Raw genomic sequence first — 20,314 nt, forward strand, 5'->3', positions numbered from 1 at the left:
TAAAAATCCACGATTAAATTGAGTCTTCCTGACTAGTGATTTAAATCAACCAATTTGATTTAACTCAAATCCACCCTGGGGGAAAATGTTAGGAAACTGGGCATGAAACAATGAGGAGTCAAGGAATGAGTGGCAGGAAACAGACTGGATGGAGTAAAGGGGCACATGAGGAAACAGAGGGAGAATGTGATGGGTAAGACTGAGGGAAAGGGAGGAAAATACAGGGGCAAGTGATAGTAGGGGGCAGAATCTCTGGGGGAGCATGCAAGGAGAATGGGAATGGAGCAGCTGCCTATCTTGTCAAACTGGGGAGAGGAATGAAAGGCACCCTTTCCTATAGCCTGAGGTATGGGGAACTAAGTGGAAATCCTGCCGGTCAATAAGCAGGGAGGCTGCATTGTGTGTGTCCACTAAGGTTTCATTTTGAGCCTGGAATGATCACATACACTTTGTGAATGGGTGGCTTTCCCAAACGATAAAACAAAAAAAGTGTGATGTAATGATTTTTAAAATCTCATTGTTTTTAAACCATTCATATTTTTTAATGTTTAGCAATGACAATATTGTTCCTCGCTCCTACGCCTTCAAGAGATAAATTAAAGGTTTGTCTAGATGAGGGAAATTTGTAATATAATTATATCCATGTAGCTACACCAACGTAAACCCCTAACAGAGGCACATTGTACTGGTGCCAAATGGCGCTTGCACTCACTCCATGGTAAGCCACACTACCACAAGCCCTGTTTTACACTGGTGCAGTATGTCTTTATTTCTTAACTCTTTACAACTGTTCATGCTTGGGAGCCTCATGACTTTCTGACTCAGCCAGGATTCCAATTGGCTGAGACTCAGTGTTACTGTGATGTGATATACTATTACAATTAGGTAACTACCTAGTCTGATTAGACCATTGATCATCAACTAACATATCTGAACTTCTTAATAATTTTAGGAAAGTTCATAACTTGGAAGTATATGATATGGGGGAAAAGGAAAGATTAAGTAGACAGAACATTATAGCAGTTTTCAGCAGTGAAAATATTCCATTCTGATTCCCTCCTAACATTTTACTTGACAGCACTAGCAATGGCAAATTTTCTGGAGTTCAAATAATAAAATGATTAAAGAGTCAATGGTTGCTGCAAGAAATTATATCACTCCAGATTGAAACAAATCAGAATAGAATATTTTCTTTAGTACTTTCTCTTGTACATGCCATGAAAATATTTACTGTATGGAAGCAGTAAGAGTTTTCTGTTGTTTCTGCTAAAACAACTTCCTCAGCAGAAAAGTACGAAGTATACATGTGGTTTATTTAAAATATAAAATTGTTTAGGATCTCCATTAAAGGATAATTTTTGATGAACAACCTAGTGCACCTCCTTTTGGCACTGATCCTGCTACATGTTGTGCACAAGGGGACTCCCCGAACCCATACGAAGTCACGTATGTACAGTCAATTGGGGTCTCCCCCCCACATGCAATGGGTTGCGGATCTGGGGCCACAGGGAAGTATATACACACACACACCAATATTTCCTCCTCAGATCTGATTTTTATAAAGGAAATGTGGTGCTCATTATATGCATCACACCAACAGTCCTGGAGAAAGAAGTCCTATATCCTTCAAACAGGTACAGGATGGGAAATGGCAGCACAGACTTCAAGACTAGAAGATCATTAAGCCTGACCTCCTGAATGACACGCACCATAGAATTTCACCCAGTTACTCCTGAATAATTTGTGTTTGACATATCTTTCAGTCTTGATATGAAGACATTAGAAATGGAGAATCCACCAATTTCCTTGGTATTTGTTTCAGTGGTTATTCACCTTCACTATTAAAGATTTGTGCCTTAATTCTAATTTGAGGTTGTCTGACTAACTTCCACCCATGGATTCTTGTTATGTTTTTCTCTACTAGATTAAACAGCTCGTTAGCACCTGGTACTTTCTTCTCTTGAAGGTACTTATACACTGATCAAGTCACCTCTCAATCTTCTTTTTGATAAACAAAGTCTCTCATGGGAAGGAATTTTTTCCCGCCCTCAAATCATTTTTGTGGCTTTTCTCTGCACCCTCTTCAGTTTTTCAGTATTCTTTTTCAAATGTGAACACCAGAGCTGGATGCAATATTACGGTATCAGTCTCATCGAGTTGTATAGAAAGGTAAAATTACCTCCTTCCTCTTCCATTTATACATCCAAAGACCACATCAGACCTTTTTTCCCCCACTGCATCGCACTGGGAGCTCATGTTGAATTGCTTGTCCACTATGATCTCTAATCCTTTTCAGAGTCACTGCTTTCCAGGATACAGTCCACCATTCTGTCGGTATGACCTGCATTCTTTGTTCCTAGAATGTATAACCTAGCTTCCTCATGTTGTACCACCATCAGCATGTCTCAACCCTACACAGAGATGTTGACCACCTTTGGAGAAAAGAGGCAGTTCAGTCTCATGGAAGCTCAATCGTTTTCTTCGCCAAGATGGCATAACAAAGTTGAAAGCTGTGGTGGGGATTTCTGTGACATGAGCACCCGTTCATTACGAACTGCACCAAGACCACCAGCTTATCTTATGTAGGCTGAACAGCTACTGGATATTAATTGCCAGATGTGACTTTCTACAGGACTTTAATAATGGATTTCCACCACCATTTTTCTTGAAGTTTTAAGGGGTAAAGATGCGATGGGTGAGGAAAGTTGAGTAGGGTGACAGTGAGTAAGAAAAGGTTATGTAGCAGTGGGAAACGAGCAGAATCCTTCAATGGTCATTTCCAGACACTTTAGTGTTTGGATTTTTAAAAAGGTAGTTTGTTTCTTAACGAAGACTGTGTAATCTTGGTTGTGGATGTTATTGGGATTATAATGAAACACACCTTCAATCTTAACTAACAAAGTTAGTTTACAAATAGATCTCTGTATCCTTGATCTGCAGCTACATACTTCCAACACAACCCAATTTATTCCTTGTTTTCTTGGTAACCTATGCTCTAATGGAAATAAACTCTCAGAAATAAATCTGGCACCATGTAATTCAGTCAGAAAAGTTTGTCCCGGCGGGCAGGGGAGAGGAAGGAAGGGGATAATGTACAGTTCTTCTATATTTAGAGCCTAGAAAGCCAAAGCTTGAACTGTATAAAAATAGCTCTACCACAGTAAAGTTCACTTTCCCATCATCATTAAAAAATTCTGAGTGTATATTACGAAAATACAGTTCACTTAACACCTTGCTATAGCATAAAACATAAGAATGAAGTACTTAAGCAGATAATTAACTCTGGAAATACATTTTTCAAATTGCTGAATCTCAAATTTCAGAATACTACTTTAATATTCTACTTTAAACAAATACCTTGTAACAGAAAAATTGGTAAGAACCTGTAACATCTAGTCACTAGTATGCCTTGCGTATGGTATATGCACCTTTTCCTTAACACTTTTCCCACATTTCTCCAACCTAGTCTTTATGTTCTTCTAGATTTATTAGAAAGAAGATTTTAAAATTAGTTAGTCTTTGTTTTTTAACTAAAAACGTTAAATAGGTGAGCATTTTCCAAGTTCATTTTATGACAAAATGAGTGTCTTATTTTTGTTAACCTGACAGAAAGAAGCAAGGAGAAATACAATGAAAGAAAAAAAATAAAATTATAATTGTTATGTAAACCATTAAAGAAATCCACAATTGGTATGCAAATACTATTGGATAGTCACATTACTTTAAAAAAAAAAAAAAGGACTACAAAAAAACCCTTTGAACTACAAAGGGTTAGTGTATTTTAAAAAAAGTAGAGCCTGAAATACACTGAATTCCACACACACAAATACACTAAAAAAAAAAAAAAGATACACGTACTTCACAAGCCCTATTATAGAGGTGCCAAAGGAAGACAGCCATTACCCACCATTGGCGGCTGTTCACTGGTAAAGCAATTTTACATGGCCACATGAATGGGTACCAAATGCCTGAAATCTACTTACCTACTTAATATTTTATAGTGGCCAGAGACAAGTAAATATAAGACGGCCATTTTTAAGTTTACTTCAAACTGTTAGGGGGAGAGAGAATTTTCTTGTGCATTTCATGCATTTCTGAAGTTGATGCTTCCATCCTCAAATATATATAAAACCCATAATAGGTAGATTGAAAGATCCAGCCGCATCATCCAGCACAGTTAAATACAGTTTAGCTTACTGAACCTCCCACCTCTCATTTGTATTTATATGCAAGTTGGATTTAGCAAAGCAGTCAGACATTATAAAGAAGGATCTTTCTGTGTTTTAAAGATTTATTATTTGTATTTCATTTAGCTTTTTAATGCATTATTTTTAGGGTTTTTAGACTGACAGCCCTGAACATCTAAGATCTCTACTGATTCACAGAATCACTACTGCAGACTCAGTGGCAGTGCAAGCTTCTCTCAGACACCCCTGCTGAACAGGAATGTGGCTCACTGGTGGAGATTATCTACTGTTGCAAGAGGATCGTTCACACACTCTGTCTCCTACACTATAAGCAAAATAGCAATTTGATAACAGCTTTGTGGGTTATGGACACTTTGTCTTTAGAAACTGCACTGATATTACCAAGCCCTTACAGTCACAATACCAATCATGAAATGGCAACAACTTCTGATCACTATGATGGACACAGGTTGCATTCAAGTCAGTGACCTATTTATCTACAAGGAGTACTTGTGGCACCTTAGAGACTAACCAGTTTATTTGAGCATGAGCTTTCGTGAGCTACAGCTCACTTCATCGGATGCATAGCATATCGTGGAAACTGCAGAAGACATTATATACACACAGAGACCATGAAACAAAACTTCCTCCCACCCCACTCCCCCGCTGGCAACAGCTTATCTAAAGTGATCATCAAGTGGAGCCATTTCCAGCACAAATCCAGGTTTTCTCACCCTTTCCCCCCCCCACACACACATACAAACTCACTTTAGTCTCTAAGGTGCCACAAGTACTCCTTTTCTTTTTACGAATACAGACTAACACGGCTGTTACTCTGAAACCTATTTATCTACGGTACTTATATGGCCTCCATTACCACAGTGTCTGAGTGTCTCTCAAGCTTTAAATGCATTTATCCTCAACAACCTTATAAGATATGGATGTCCTATTATCCCCATTTTACAGATGGGAAATTGAGGCACACCGACATTAAAACCAAGACTTTAAAAAGTGACTAATGATGATTTTGGATACCTACATTTTCAGTTACCTAACTTCAGACACTTTAAAGGGGCTTGATTTTCAGAGGGTTGGTGCACAATGTTTTCAGAAAAAAATTACCCCCTATGGTGGACACCCAAAAAACAGGTGCCCAAAATCTGTGGTCTTTTTCAGAAGTCTTGTTAAGCCAGTTCCCCAAGCTCACACAGGATATCTGGCAAAGGAAGGACCTGAATTCAGACATTTAGGATTTGCAACTACCCATTGACCACTGGACCATCTTTTCTCTCAACCAATATGCAAGAAATTTTGTATCCACAATACCAATCCTGTTAAGAAAAACATCTTAGTACTACAAATGTCACAAAATACAATTTGTTACGCAGAATATCAATTTAAGTTTATAAATCAAAAGTGAGATAAATCACAACTTGTTGCTTCAAACACCTTAACACAGTGACCCTGAAACAGATGTGAAGCATAGAGTGAAGGAAAATGATTTTTGCTGTGTACCTAGTCCTGTAAAAGGGAGTCACGTGGGCAGCTCCTTATACCTATGAAGCATCCCAATAAGTGAAAGTCTGCACAGGCTTAAAGAGTCCACCCATCCATGCACACCTGTTTATAGGATCAGGAACTTGGGGAGCTTTTTTTTTTTTTTTTATAAATAAAGTTAAACTGTTTTAGTGTAATTTGTTTTTATTCATTTTACCCAATTTCTACGTATTATAGAGTGCAATCACAGATTTTTATACCACACTGATAAGTTAAATTACATATAATTTTAATGGGCTATGTCACCAAAAACCATCAAGGGAAGTTCACCTATGTTACTTAGAATTATTAGTTTCCCATGTTAAATGCATTTTGCTTTGTTGACTAGATTATCTACTAAGTAGTAGTAGTAATTTAATTTTATTTTAAAATAAAATAATAGTCTCTGCATAGGACAGAGGACTCAATGATGAACAATAAAACTCATTTAACAAAACTTTAAATTTAAAAAAAAGAAAAAGACCAAATATCTCCTCTACAATCACGGTATATATTCAAGGTAAGGTAGAAACAATCAATGTAGGACTAGAGTTTACACTACAAAGAGTTATCGCTACTAAATGCTATACATGTAATGCTGTAAGATATTATAAGCTTACATATCAAACCACAGTTTCTTTTACATATGATTTTGACTGTTTATTGTTGAAAACTATTTAGTTCTTTATTTAAAGATAACGAAAAATTATGGGTGAACGCAAAGTATGTGGCAACACTAACATCAAAAAAAATTCTCACTTTAAGGCAGGTTATACCAACTTAACAACAAAGATACCCAAAGATACTGCTATATAACTAGAAAACTCACAGAGGGCTAGATTTATACTGAGACTTTATAGTATCAGGACTTCAAATGCAATTTTTGTAATGATCTGTGCAATCAATAGGAAAACATTTCAGTGTCCAAAATTCCTCTACGCATCTGATCAAGAAGGTAAATGGTACCAAAATATATATATTATTCCAGACTTCAAGTCCAGTAATCTGCTTGCTGCCTTTCAGTAGGTTACAGTAAACCGCACAGGGCACCAATATTTATAGTGACAGTTCTCTTTGAATTAAATAAAGAAACTAATCATTTGGAGAAGTTCATTAGAAAATTCTCAGAACTTAATGGTTCTGATAAAAGTTAACAAAAAACATTAAAATAAGACAAAACATTTGATAAGTCATATTGCTTAAATTACTACACTCCAAATACGACAGGGGGAAGGTAGCATTGTCATTCAGTAAGAAGTTTCCCAGCTCACTTAATGCTTGACTGTTAACATGGTGGAAGGGTTTTTTAAATCCCATTTAACTCCAACATTTAACTAAATGTTGGGAGAAGGGTGGCTTTGTTAAAGATATAACACCTGTGTCCCTTTAATTAGGGTGCGAAAAAATACACATCCTCAGAGACTTCAATGGACTTTGGATCAGGCCCAAAAGTGTATACCACTCTGTGCATACTATAAATAAGTCTGTATCCTATATGGTACATTAGACCTAAATTACACAGCATGAGCCCAAGATCTATGCAAAAGTCCTTCCAATATAAAATGATCCATTTTGGTTTCTTTATGTTAATCTTTCTTAATGCTGCCACAGATTATTTGAGTGCAACCAGATTTCTGTATGGAAAATTCATTACTGCTTTATAGAAGTTGCCAGGGGAAAGCAGCTGGAGGTTTTGACATCTGGGATGTTCAGCCTTCAACATTCCAAAAACTGATGAACAAGCACATTTGCTGGATGTTTTTGGTAAACTGAACAGCAGTAAAATAGTGAACATTGACATTTACATTGTCATCAGGTTTAAATTTTGACATTCCATTGAGATGAAATAGAGTACCCGAAAGCTCTCAAACCTAAGTTGTTTCAGGTTACCAGCAAACTCAGGAGGAATCAACACTTGTTTACATTTATTCAATTTTTAAGGTTCTCTTTGTAACCATACAAACTGGAGTCTTAAAACTTATTTTAATGAAAACTTTGGCTCGGAGGGTGGGGGGGGTTAAATTGGTTTACATTAGCAGCTATTAAGTTGGTCTTAGTTTTAAATATTAGATGCAAAATATTCAGCAAAAAACAAAAACTATTCTTTCCCCATTACATTTTTACTGTGGAATAAAACTATCAGGACCAGAAAATAAAATCTTAGTTTAAGGAGAATTTTGTGTATTCTTAAAGGACCTAGTTTACAACAATGTACATTTATTTAACTTATTCCATAAAGCAAACAGAATTCACAGAAATTTGAGGGAGTATTTACTTTTTGGCACATTTACACAGCTTGACTAAAAAAAAAAAAATATTTCTTATGCCTTCTGCTTCAGCAAGTGGAAGCATCAGTTCAGGTACTGACTGCATGGCAGCACAGCAAGTCTACATTGTTAAAGTTCACTTTCATGAAAGAGTCAATGATCTACCTCAGAACTAAATTTAAATTAAATTAGTGTAACCTGAAATATTTCCCCAACCCCTTGTTCTAAAAAAAAAAAAAAAAAAAAAAAAAAAAAAAGCTTTCATGTATTATTTGTATTACCACAGAAAATAGGGGCCCCAGCCAGTACAGTATTTAAAGGACCACTAGAGTTTGGTTTTCCTTAGCACTACATTATAGTATTATGTAACTTTTTCTGCAGTTCATTCACTGTAACTGTTGATCGTTTGTGTATGTGTGCACACACACTTCACTAAAAGCATCTTTTGATCAAGAATGCTGTGACTAGTCATGGCAATTTTTATCAATTATCATGGGGGGGCAGGAAGTCCTGGAAATATTGCAGAGAAGTGATAGCTTCGCTGTTGTTAAGGTTGCAGCCAACTACTACCATAAAACCCAATTTTAGCATCTGTAAAGTTTTCCGCACCAACATTAGTCTGGAAAATTGCCTTATTTATTCTGAAGGCAAGACCCACCTCAATAATAAGGAGCATGAAGCACACCTCTGCCCCTCCCGTTAAAGCAGTCTCAGTGGCTGCCCCTGGATTGAACAACTAGCAGCCTTCCCCAACAGATGGAACTCATCTCCAAAGACATGGCCCATTAGCAATCAAGTCACTTCACACAGGCCATGAGAGATAACACTAGGAGGTATTTACATATGAATAACTTCCTTTCTCCTACACAGGGAGAAAGCAAAAACAAGAAGGAGTCCTTGTGGCACCTTAGAGACTAACAAATTTATCTGGGCATAAGCTTCCGTGGCCTAAAACTCACTTCATCAGATGCATGGAGTGAAAAATACAGTAAGCAGTATAGATATATTACAGCACATGAAACGATGGGAGTTGCCTTACCAAGTGGGTGGTCAGTGCTAACGAGGCCAATTCAATTAAGGTGGAAGTGGCCTATTCTCAACAGTTGACAAGAAGAAGTAAATATCAAGATAGGGAAAATTATTTTTGTAGTGCTAATGAGGCCAATGCAATGTCCCTGCTTCAGGTTGCTGTGTTAAAGCATGTGGAGTTGGATGTCCCCTAAAAACCCAAGGTTTCAGAGCAGCAGCCGTGTTAGTCTGTATCCGCAAAAAGAAAAGGAGTACTTGTGGCACCTTAGAGACAAACAAATTTAATTGAGCATAAGCTTTCCATCAGCTACAGCTCACTTCTTACTATATGTTCCATTCTATGCATTTGATGAAGATATATATATAAACCCAAGGTGGCTCACATTAAATAAAACTATGTGACTGCCTTTAACAGCATACATCAGGTAGCCACAGATAAGCACCCTAGCTCAGTAAAATCATGCTGAAATATAGCGATACCATTAAGAAAGCATATGCCACACACAGAAGTTCCTGATGACTACAGAAAAAATTTCCACATGAACACAGGAACTGCCATATTGGATCAAGCTAGTGGTCTATCTAGTCCAGAATCCTGTTTCCAACCGTGGCCAGTACCAGCTGCTTCAGAGAAAGAAAACACTGCAGTAGGCAATTATGGGAAAACTTGACCAAGGGAAAATTGCAACCTAACCCCCTGCCAAGAGACTGATATGCCCCAACACTTAAGGATTTCTATCCCTTCCTACTTTAAATATATATTTACTATTGTAATTCTGGATATTATTGTTATCCACAGAAATGTTTAAAATTCTTTTTAGGATGCTGCCAAGCTCTTGGCCTCCATACAAATCTTGTCACAATGATATCCATATCTTGATTGTGTGAAAAATATTTCCTTTTATCAGTTTTGAATTTGCCACTTTTCAATTTCAGTGCATTTCCCCTGGTTCTTGTAGAATGAGAAAAAGTGAACAGACATTTTTACCTTCCCTGTGTCATTTATTATTTTGTGTATTTATAGGCCCTCTCTGAAGTCAACAGTCTCAATCGTTTTAATTTCTCTTCATAGCAGAGGTTTTCCAGATCGGAATCACTTTCATCTCCCATCTTTGAACCTTTTCTACCTTCTGTTATAGTCTTTTTGTGATGGGGGTTAATAGAACTGAACACTGTACTCAATGTGATGGCATATCATTGTTTATATGGCATATTTTCCTATTAGTCTTCATCCTGTTCTTTATGCATCATTACACTGTTTGCATTTTTGACTGCTACTGCACAGTGAGCAGAAGTCTCAATTGAGCTGTCCACAACGATGCCACGGTAGTTCTCAAGATGATGCAGTTACTTTAGAACAAACTGAGCTGTAAAACTAATTCAAATGACTCCCTCCAATGTCTATTACTTAGCGTTTGTCAACAATAAATTTCATCTGTCATTGTGTGGTCCATTCATCTAGTTTGGTTAGGTCTTCCAAAGTTCGTCTCTTCTGGTTTTGACCAACATAAACAATACTGTGTCATCTATGTGTTTTGACACCTCATTGCTTGCCTCCTCCGCTTTTAAATATATTTAAACACTGGTCCTAATACAGAAACTTGTAGCACCCAACTGTTAATCCTTTATAATGATGAAAGCTGACAATTCCTATTCTTTGTTTTCTATTTCTGATCCATGCCAGCACTCTGCCTCTCCTACCAGGACTACTGTACTTCACTATTTTAGTAGCCTCCTATGAGGAACTTTGTCAGAGGCCTTTTGAAAAACCTAAACAAGTTATGTCAGCCGATTCTCCTTTTTCCATTATTTTATCAACACATGCAAAGAGTTCTAATAAAGCAGTGACTGTCCAGGGCTTGGATCTGTGGTCACACAATCACCTACTGGACCAAACTTTAAGTGTACAGCAGACATTCAGATCCCAAGTAGGTTACCTTAAGTGTACTTTGCAACTCCATTAAGGGGTTTTAAGTTTATGAAGGGAGGTAAACTCTTATCTTCTCTGATGGATGTGAAATGGCTAGAGGATTCTCCTTTTGCTACAACTTGCTGATATGCAGGGGTTGGGAAAGAAGTGATCTGACAGGTACAAAAGTCAGTCTTCACATAGAGCGGAAGCAAAACAGAGCAGAGATTGGGAAAAGCTTTCCCCAGAGACTACACTGGAGCGGTTGGGTTGGCTCCCCTGGAGCATATGGCAGAGTGCCCACTATTACAATGTGGTGGAGTAGTCACAGAAGATGGTAAACAGGAAGATACAATACTTCACTGCTCAGACTAGGGGACAGCTCCTGGTATACCAAATAAATGCAGACAGTTATCCTTATCTATTGCTACCAGTCATCTATCTGATACTGGCACCAATATTTTTAAATTTGGTCCTGCAGACCAATCATGAAAGGAAGATGGGAGAAGAGGCAGGGTGTCTTGTAAACAAGCAGCAGATTTGCTTGCACTGTGTGTTTGCACCATGTTTTTAAGGAGTGAAGGGAAGGAGTAATCCTTACAGAACAGAAGGTTACAGACAGACCATCAGCAATCCATTTCTTTTATTGTCAAGTGTGTATGTGGGAGGTGCCAATAGGAGCATACAGAATAAATCCTGTCATTTTTCCAATTCACGGATATGTAGGAGAGCACATCCACAAGGCGGCACAATTTTGTAGCCAGATCATGGCAAAAAAGGAAAGGATGCAAGACAGATTCACACCCAGCAACCTGCCTTTGTCTACATAGTCATGCACTGGACTGCACTCTAAGGCTATGTCTACACTGGCAATTGAGCAACAAATTTTTTGTCTTTTAGAGGTGTTTAAAAAAAAAAACCCCGAAAGACAAAAAAGTTTTGCCAATGACAAGCGCCAGTGTGAACAGCATTTTGTCGGCAGGAGCACTCTCCTGCCAACAACGCAAACGCCACTTCTTGCGGCTGGAAGTTTTTGGCGGCAGGAGAGCCGACAAACTGCAGCTACACTGCATGACTTTTAGTGGCACGGCTGGCAGTGACACAGCCATGTCAGTAAAAGCTGTGCAGTGTAGACATAGCCTAAGACTGTGGCAGAGGGAACAGGCAGGTGCTGTGTTTCTAAGGATGCAGTGTGGGGAGGAAAAGTCATAGGAAAACATGCTCCAGTAGATTTAATCTGTTTTCAAGTCATTGCAAAAACCTCAGAGTAACTAAGGACAATTAGCTTGACACTGTGATGATGTTCCTAACAGAGCTGCAGCCCTTGTTTCTTATCAACCACATCTGACTTCCAAAGGAGTGGAAGTAAATACTGGAAGTTCAAACCAAACAATACACAGACTAAAGGTAACCAAATAATATAAATTCAGAATTGCATTTTGTTCCTTTGTGAGGCTGGTTCCTATTGCAGACCTCTTCAAACGCTGGAGAAGACGAGGTTACTTGTCTTCTGCCTCTTTTGCATAAAAGTAGAGGGCAGAATGTGCAAATGCATAACCTCCTGGGCAGTATACTAGTCCCAGTTACTAGACTGAAGATTTGTATTGGGAGATATCAGAAATGCCAGTTAATAGAGCTTTCTGGCTCATAAAGTGCCGGATAACACAGCTTTTACTGTATTTATACACAATGCAAGCCACAACTGGTCCAATATAAACAGGTAAGAACTGTTCAATGGATTTCAAGGATGGGGAGATAGCTGTTCCAGCCCATCCCAGCAGTAAGAGAAGTTAATTACAAGGATGTAGTATCCTCTTTTGAGACAGCATAATTATAACTGCTGTAAACGGTAAGGCTGCCACATGTTACTTGCATTGGCATTTAGTGGAACAAGTACCAATAGCAATAACCGTTTTTCTTAGCAGTTTAGAACTGTAAGCTGAGAAACTTATATACTCCCCAAATAAGAACAACTGGGAGCATGGATTGCTACCCAAAAACGAAGAAATGCAGTTGCACCAAGGTCACTCTTCTTGACCCAGCTCTAATCACATGTACAGAAAGTGACAGACAATACAATTGCACCTACGGTATTTCTGGGCAGAAAAAACAGGACACAGCTAACTATTTGCAGTGAAAGCAATCACTTTTTCTCTTCTCCAAGTATCCTTGAACAAACTTGGATTTTTACAAACGTATTTGTTATTTCAACCTACTGACCTTTAACAAATTATCATCACCATGACTACTGTGTCATGTATTCATTACCTATCATTCACTATTTGTACTAAGCTACTGCTTAGTGCTGATTCCACTCCCTGACTGAAGGACTCCCAAACCCAAGAGCGCTTTCAGGATGGTCACATGAACACGTCCAGCATGAATACACATATGATCACAGATCACAGAATATCAGGGTTGGAAGGGACCTCAGGAGGTCATCTAGTCCAACCCCCTGCTCAAAGCAAGACCAATCCCCAATTTTTGCCCCGATCCCTAAATGGCCCCCTCAAGGATTGAACTCACAACCCTGGGTTTAGCAGGCCACTGCTCAAACCTCTGAGCTGTCCCTCCCCCTATGAATACATTTTAACCAATATTTGTGATGCTGTTACTGTGAAAATTCTTACGAACAAAATTTGCTAATACAAGCATTAGTGAAAAATGGATGAGGGGTTACAAATGCCATTAAAGCTCATTAGCAGTTTTTATTCAACAAAGATATCAAACAATTTTGTAGTATTTATACAGATCTAGCATATATTTCTTTCACAGGACAAATTAAACACATGAACTTCTCCCTTTTTATCACAACTTCCAGTAAATTTCAACTTCCAAAAAACTCAGCATTACTGGAGTCTTTCATATTACACAGGCTTCGTGGGGGGTAAAAAGAGGTGGCATGAACTTGATTAACCCTTCACTCCACCTCAAAAATTGCCTCAGCAAATGGCAGAGCCATGCTCAAGGACCAAAGGAATCAAATCTCAGGCACTCCTGCAAAGCCCTTTTCCAAACAGATGTTCCATGACCTGAGCTACTTAGGAACACTCAATGTTAATGTCATTTACACTTAATCAACACCGTGTAGACTGTCATGCCAAAGAAGAGGTTTGGTTGAGGCTCTGGGCCTGCCCTCCTATTTTTGGGTGCGGATCCACCCACCCCCTACAGGCAACACCGCCCATCCTCCCCCTTCTCTCTCCCCCTCACTCATGCAGCGGGGCAGACACAAGCCTCTAAGTTTTCTCTCTCTTTAAACCAGGAACCTGGGCCAAGAAGCCCTGCCGCCAGCCGAGGGAGGAAGCACCCAGGCAGGGCTCATCAGGAGGAGCCCACAAGCCTGGGTCCCCGAGCACAGGGCACACTACAACACACCCCAGACCGGAGTGACCCCACCTCTCTGCCCCACTGGGGCCGGGCCCCCTCTCGCTCCCCACGCCCCCCGGGCCGGGGCACCGTCCCCGCCTGGGCCCCCTCTCGCTCCCCACGCCCCCCGGGCCGGAGCACCGTCCCCGCCTGGGCCCCCTCTCGCTCCCCACGCCCCCCGGGCCGGGGCACCGTCCCCGCCTGGGCCCCCTCTCGCTCCCCACGCCCCCCGGGCCGGGGCACCGTCCCCGCCTGGGCCCCCTCTCGCTCCCACCCTGGGCCTCACCGATGAGGACGCGCAGGTGCTTAAGGCGGGTTAGCGGGTCCTTGCGGGTGTCCAGCACCTTCTGCATGGATTTCCGCACATCCCCGTGCGGCTTCTTGGAGAACATCCCGCCGGACCCCCCCCCGGCCCGGCAGCCGGGGGCCTCTTCGCTCAAGAGGCGGACAGCGGCCTCCGGATGCGCCCGCACCAGGCCCCCTACATAGCAAACAGCGGCAGCACCACCGCCTCCTCCGGGTGCGATGCGGCGGGAGAGGGGGAGTGTCGCGGAGTCAGTGCCCCCAGAAGAGGGCGGAGGCAGGGCCCGGGCTCCTCACACAGCTCCAGTACTCTCGTCGTTTCACGACAGCCGTCAGGCACACCCCTGGTGTTCCCGTAGCAACCGCGCCGTTACGTCACAGCGGGACTGAAACGCAAGTCGAGGCGCAACGTTCAATTCTGCCTTAGGGGTCAGCGCCCAGAGTGGTGGCAAAGGGGTGGGATTTGGGGAGGCGCATGGGGAGGGTAGTGCACAGGACTGGTCTGGGTCAGTAGCTGACGCAGAAGGAGCCGTGGGCTGGTTGGGGTGACAGCAGGCATTGGCGTCAATGGAGAGTGACCCCAGCCCTGGGATAACCCTCACCAAGAGAGTCAGGAAATAAAGTTTCAGTTTCTTGCTAAAACTTCTCTGTGTCACACCCTTCTTATGATCAGTAACAAAATCAGTTTTTTTGACACTACACCTACCAGGCAGGAGCAGGAAGGGAAGACATTTGATATAAGGACTCAGTGCTGGGTCTCCTTCAGGGCACCAAAATGACAATAGCCAGAGAAAGAAAATATCAATATTCCAAATATTTAAAAAGTCCCCAAAAGTTAAGGTTGGCAGTATAGCCAACACCTGGCATTCAAAAATCATGTCACCTGCCAACATCAAGTCTGACTTAAAAGTAATGAGTTGTAACCCTCCCCCCCATTTTTTGTCTTTTCATTTGACTTTTGGTGCATTTAGTGTTCGTGTTTTCAAGCATTTCTCTGCAACCGTGAGTAAAGCTGTGATTTTGATACAGAGGTCATGATGTTCATGGTAATATGAATTTGAATAAAGTCTGTGAGAAGTCTATCCTGCACTCACTCTGCAGTGGCAGTTGCTGTCCTGCATGTCTGGTTTCAGCTCACCGCTCTAGATGTTGTGACCTAGCAAGGGCCTATCCGTCCTCCATAGATGGAGGCAAAAGGGACAGACACATCAAACCTGAGTGCGATCTTGTGTGCTCGGTTGCAATGCCCAGAGAGCAGGGAACTAGACAGAGCATCGCAGTACATGTATCTCTGCTGTGGTGTGAGTGCAGGGTGGACTCTCATAGCCACTTTTGTGACTTACAGGCTTTTTTCCACACCTCTGCCATGAAATTTACTAAAAATGTATCTGCCAAAATCATGACCTTAAGTATGAATGCTAAAAGGTTACTTTTTTTAAAATGAAAGCTGAGGTTCTCAGGTGATAATGTGATCCCAGCAGCTGGAGCTTTATGAAATATACCAACTGTTGCAAGATTCATGGTAAAATTGCGAGAATTGGCAACATTATGTTGCTGGTATAATAAAAGAACACATATTTCATTACAACTCAATAACTTTAACTCTGAAGGTTGATTCTTTAAAATTAAATATATATTACTTTATACTTAATTAGAATAATTTATCCAATCAGCTGACAGTGCAAGATTTATGATATCCTTAACAATTAATTTCTTTATTTTTAAGTGCTTGGTTTTCTAAATTGTGTGACAAGTAAATACATTTTGTAATTCCATAACCTTAATTTTTTTAAATATTTTTGTTTTGAGAATTTGCCAGGCCTTATCTTTCTTTTATTTTTAGGTAACTAAAATGAAGGCATAGTTTTAGAAATTTTAAATAAATAGAATGGGACTGTAACAGGGAGGCTTGGGGGGCCAAGCAGCCTAGTGGTTAGGGCACTCGACTTCCAGCCCCTTGTTTGGTCAAGATGCCCTAGGCTTTAAGGCTGAGGGGGAGGTAGGAGAACCCAGGCCCTCCCACTCCACCAGGTCCCAGCCCAGGGCCCCGTGTAAGTCAACTCTTGGGTAGGGGGCCTCCCAGCAGGGAGTTTACGTTCACTGCACTTAGCTACTTCCTATCTCCATTCCTTCAGCCCCTATAGTCCAAGTTGCAGTGGTGACTTATCTCTAATATTATTCCCTCATAGCCATTGGGTGGCATCCTGTTGTGGTCCCAGGTTCCTCTGGGAAGGGCAGCCGTGTGTTTGGCGGGGTCAGAACTCCACATGGTCCCTGTGCTTTGGTCACACAGCTCTGTCTTAGGCAGGGTGCTCCTAAGCCTCTTCCTCTGGCCAGGGAGATGGTACTTGTCACAGGTGCCGGCTTCCTCCTTGCCCTGGAGGTGCTCAACCCCAGCTCTGCCCAAGGCCCTGCCCCCACTCCGCCCCTTCCCCGAAGGCCCCACCACCTGCCCCGAGCGCGCCCTGTCCATGCTACCCCCTCTTCACCAGTCAGCCCCAAAGTGAGCCAGGTTTCCCTCTTTTCTCTCCGCTCCTGGCCTGGCATTGGCTCCTGGTATAACAGAACAGGGCTAGCTGGCCCGAAAGGTTCTCTTTAACCCCTTCCATGCTGTGAGCGGTTTCTCTGATTCATCACAGGGACATACCAACAAATTATTAGAGTAAAGGAGAGAGTGATGCTGGCCAAGCTAATAATGACTCCTGCAGAGCCATGCTTCATTCAAAGCAAAACTGGCAAGATATGCCTGTTCATTATGTAGCTAACGCTGTGATCTTACAAACATGTAAGCACATGGGGTGGGATTTACAAAGGGACATAGGTGTTGCAATACTGAGTGTCACAACATTAGCAGATCACAGAAACAAGACTGCAATTCACAAAGCTGTTAGACACCTAGGCTCCCTATACAATGAATGGGGAGAGATAGGCACCTCAGAACAGGATCCACAAAGCCAGCACACTAGGCACAGAGCTGCCTAAACTAGCCAATGGGAGATGCTGACTACAAGGGTTTATGCTAAGCTCTACTTCTCCCTTAGAGATAGGTGCCCAAGTCTGGTCTGCAGGGAGGCACTTATATCTACTTGTAATCCACAAACAGGAACCCGCTGCCTGGAAAGTCAGATAGCTTAGATGCCTAAGGCATTTTTTGAGGGAATAAGTTAGGCACCTGACTCCCGCTATAGAAAATAGCCAGAGGCAGTGGAGTTGCCCATGTTATAACTTTTAGCCCATTAGTTAGAGCAGTGATTGCCTGGGATATGGGAGATCCAGGTTCAATTCCCCCCTGTCTGCCAGACGGGGAGAAAGAATTTAAATAGGAGTCTCCTACCTTGAACCACGGGATGTTCGGATGCAGGGCTCCCTCAGTCTCTCCTGGTGAAGCTGTTCCACATTGGATAAATAATGAAAGAGTGATTGGACCAAGGGGACTGGATGCTGGCATTCCTGCCTGCCAAATGAGTGCCCTAAAAACTGGACCACAGAATCATTCTCTCTCTCTCTGTTCCAATAACTGTTCCACTCTGGATAAATACTTAAATAGTCATTGGGCCAGAGACAGACAGCATATGAGAATGGCTCTGTGATCCAGTGTTTAGGGAACCCAGGTGGGATACCCTGGGTCCAGTCTCCCTCTGCTCAGGGGCAGATCAATGATATAGATTTTATTAGGATCAGGGCCACAGTTTTTCCCTAGTTCGCTGTAAAAAGCATTATAAGAGAATGAAAATGTTAAAATCAGATAAATTTTTGAAGGGCTTTACATCAGGAACACTTGGACCAAATGACCCCAAATTTACACCACTAACTCTGCCTTCCACCTGCATAACAATTTTCAGGTAAATCTGACTTTGCATGTGGTGTGACAGGTTCAGTTACAGAGACCCCCTTGGGACTGTCACCTGATGTGCTGAAACTACCTCTGAGCTCATTTTCTTTGCCAGCTTCACTTACAGAACCCTGTCTTGTTGAGCCAGACACGCTACTCCGCTCCTGCACAGATCCAGGGTCTGAACCACATCCCCAAAGCTGCAGGCTTTAACTGAAAACCACTCAACAGGTACGCCTATCTCCAGCACACAGACACCCAGCTCTCAATGGGATCCAAACCCCAAATAAATCCATTTTACTCTGTATAAAGCCTATAGAGGGTAAACTCATAAATTGTCTGCCCTCTATAACACTGATAGAGAGAGATGCACAGCTGTTTGCTCCCCCAGATATTAATCACTTACTCTGGGTTTAATAATAAACAAAAGTGATTTTATTAAGTATAAAAGTAGGATTTAAATGGTTTCAAGTAATAACAGAACAAAGTCAGTCACCAAGTAAAATAAAGCAAAAACACGCAAGTCTAAGCCTGATACATTAAGAAACTGAATACAGGTAAATCTCACCCTCAGAGATGTTCCAATAAGGTTCTTTCACAGACTATACTCCTTCCTAGTCTGGGCCCAACCTTTCCCCGGTACAGTTCTTGTTAGTTCCAGCTTAGGTGGTAACTAGGGGATTTCTCATGACTGCCACAGCCTTTGTTCTGTTCCACCCCCTTTTATAGCTTTGGCACAAGGTAGGAATCCTTTGTCTCTCTCTGGGTTCCCACTCTTCTTTCTAAATGGAAAAGCACCAGGTTTAAGATGGATTCCAGTACCGGGTGACATGATCACATGTCACTGTAAGATCCCATTCTCCATTCTTTCAGGGTTGGCCTACATGTACCCAGGAAGGTTTGTGAGTAAACACCCATTTACAACCAATTGTCCTGGTTAATGGGAGCCATCAAGAGTCCAAGCCACCATTAATGGCCTACACTTTGCATAGTTACAATAGGACGTCAGAGTAATACTTTATATTTCTAGCTTCAGATACAAGAATGATACATTCATGCAAATAGGATGAACACACTCAGTAGATTATAAGCTTTGCAATGATACCTTACAAGAGACCTTTTGCATAAAACATATTCCAGTTATATTATATTCACACTTATAAGCATATTTCCATAAACATATGGAGTGCCACGTCACTTGTGGATTTTAGAGCACTTTGAAGAATCAGTTCTAAACAGAAAGTTCCACTCAATCTTAACAATGATATGATTAAGGCTATTCCATAACTGGGTCTGATACTGCTCTCACTGAAGTCAACTGCAAAAAAAAAACCCTGTTAGTGTCAATGGGAGCAGAACTGGACAAAAATGTTCCTTTATCACAGAATGGCTACCACACATCTACATATTCCCAGTATCTGACTGCATAAACCACAGAATATATATAACTATTTTTCTCATTATCATCAGTAAACACAGTAAAGAACAGGTAGCCGATGAGTAGGTATTGTTCCTGGGGTGATGCAGCCTTGCCAAGTTGTCACGAAATTGTAACAGGACCTAAGAAATGACATATAGTCTATCCTATGCAGATCTTTTCAACATCTGTGGTTTGAGTATATTGGATCTATCTGATCTAGATTAGAGACACTATTTTTCCTATTTTTACATGTACTTTTAAGCTGTGATTCTTGCAGCACTCTGCAATAATCATCATCATCTCCTTGTGAATTGCACGAGTCATGGATACACTCACAAACCATCAAACTAACATTTTGTAGTTATCAGGTGACAGCCATCACTATAAAAATATTGCCCTATTCTATAGTAATAGCTCCAAACTCTAATACTGTATTGTTATAGTAGGGTACAGTTGTTTTTA

At 41.1% G+C, this 20,314-nt stretch overlaps 1 protein-coding gene across 9 annotated transcripts in view; it reads right to left on the reverse strand.

The window, feature by feature from the left end:
* Positions 1-14,949, reverse strand: part of RALGAPA1 (Ral GTPase activating protein catalytic subunit alpha 1) — a 241,989-nt gene extending 227,040 nt beyond the window's left edge. For 4 of the 9 annotated variants that reach the window (XM_037900615.2, XM_043550007.1, XM_043550008.1 and 1 more), the window contains exon 1: positions 14,584-14,939. In XM_037900615.2, the coding sequence (XP_037756543.1) occupies positions 14,584-14,689 (106 nt within the window). In that variant the 5' untranslated portion in view covers positions 14,690-14,939. Of the gene's footprint in view, positions 1-14,583 lie in introns of all 9 variants that reach the window. The other 5 variants (XM_007065253.3, XM_043550012.1, XM_027827625.3 and 2 more) reach the window with 3 other exon arrangements.
* Between the last annotated feature and the right edge of the window lie 5,365 nt (positions 14,950-20,314).

Source organism: Chelonia mydas, chromosome 6 (genome assembly GCF_015237465.2).
Source record: "Chelonia mydas isolate rCheMyd1 chromosome 6, rCheMyd1.pri.v2, whole genome shotgun sequence".
Taxonomy (NCBI): domain Eukaryota; kingdom Metazoa; phylum Chordata; order Testudines; family Cheloniidae; genus Chelonia; species Chelonia mydas.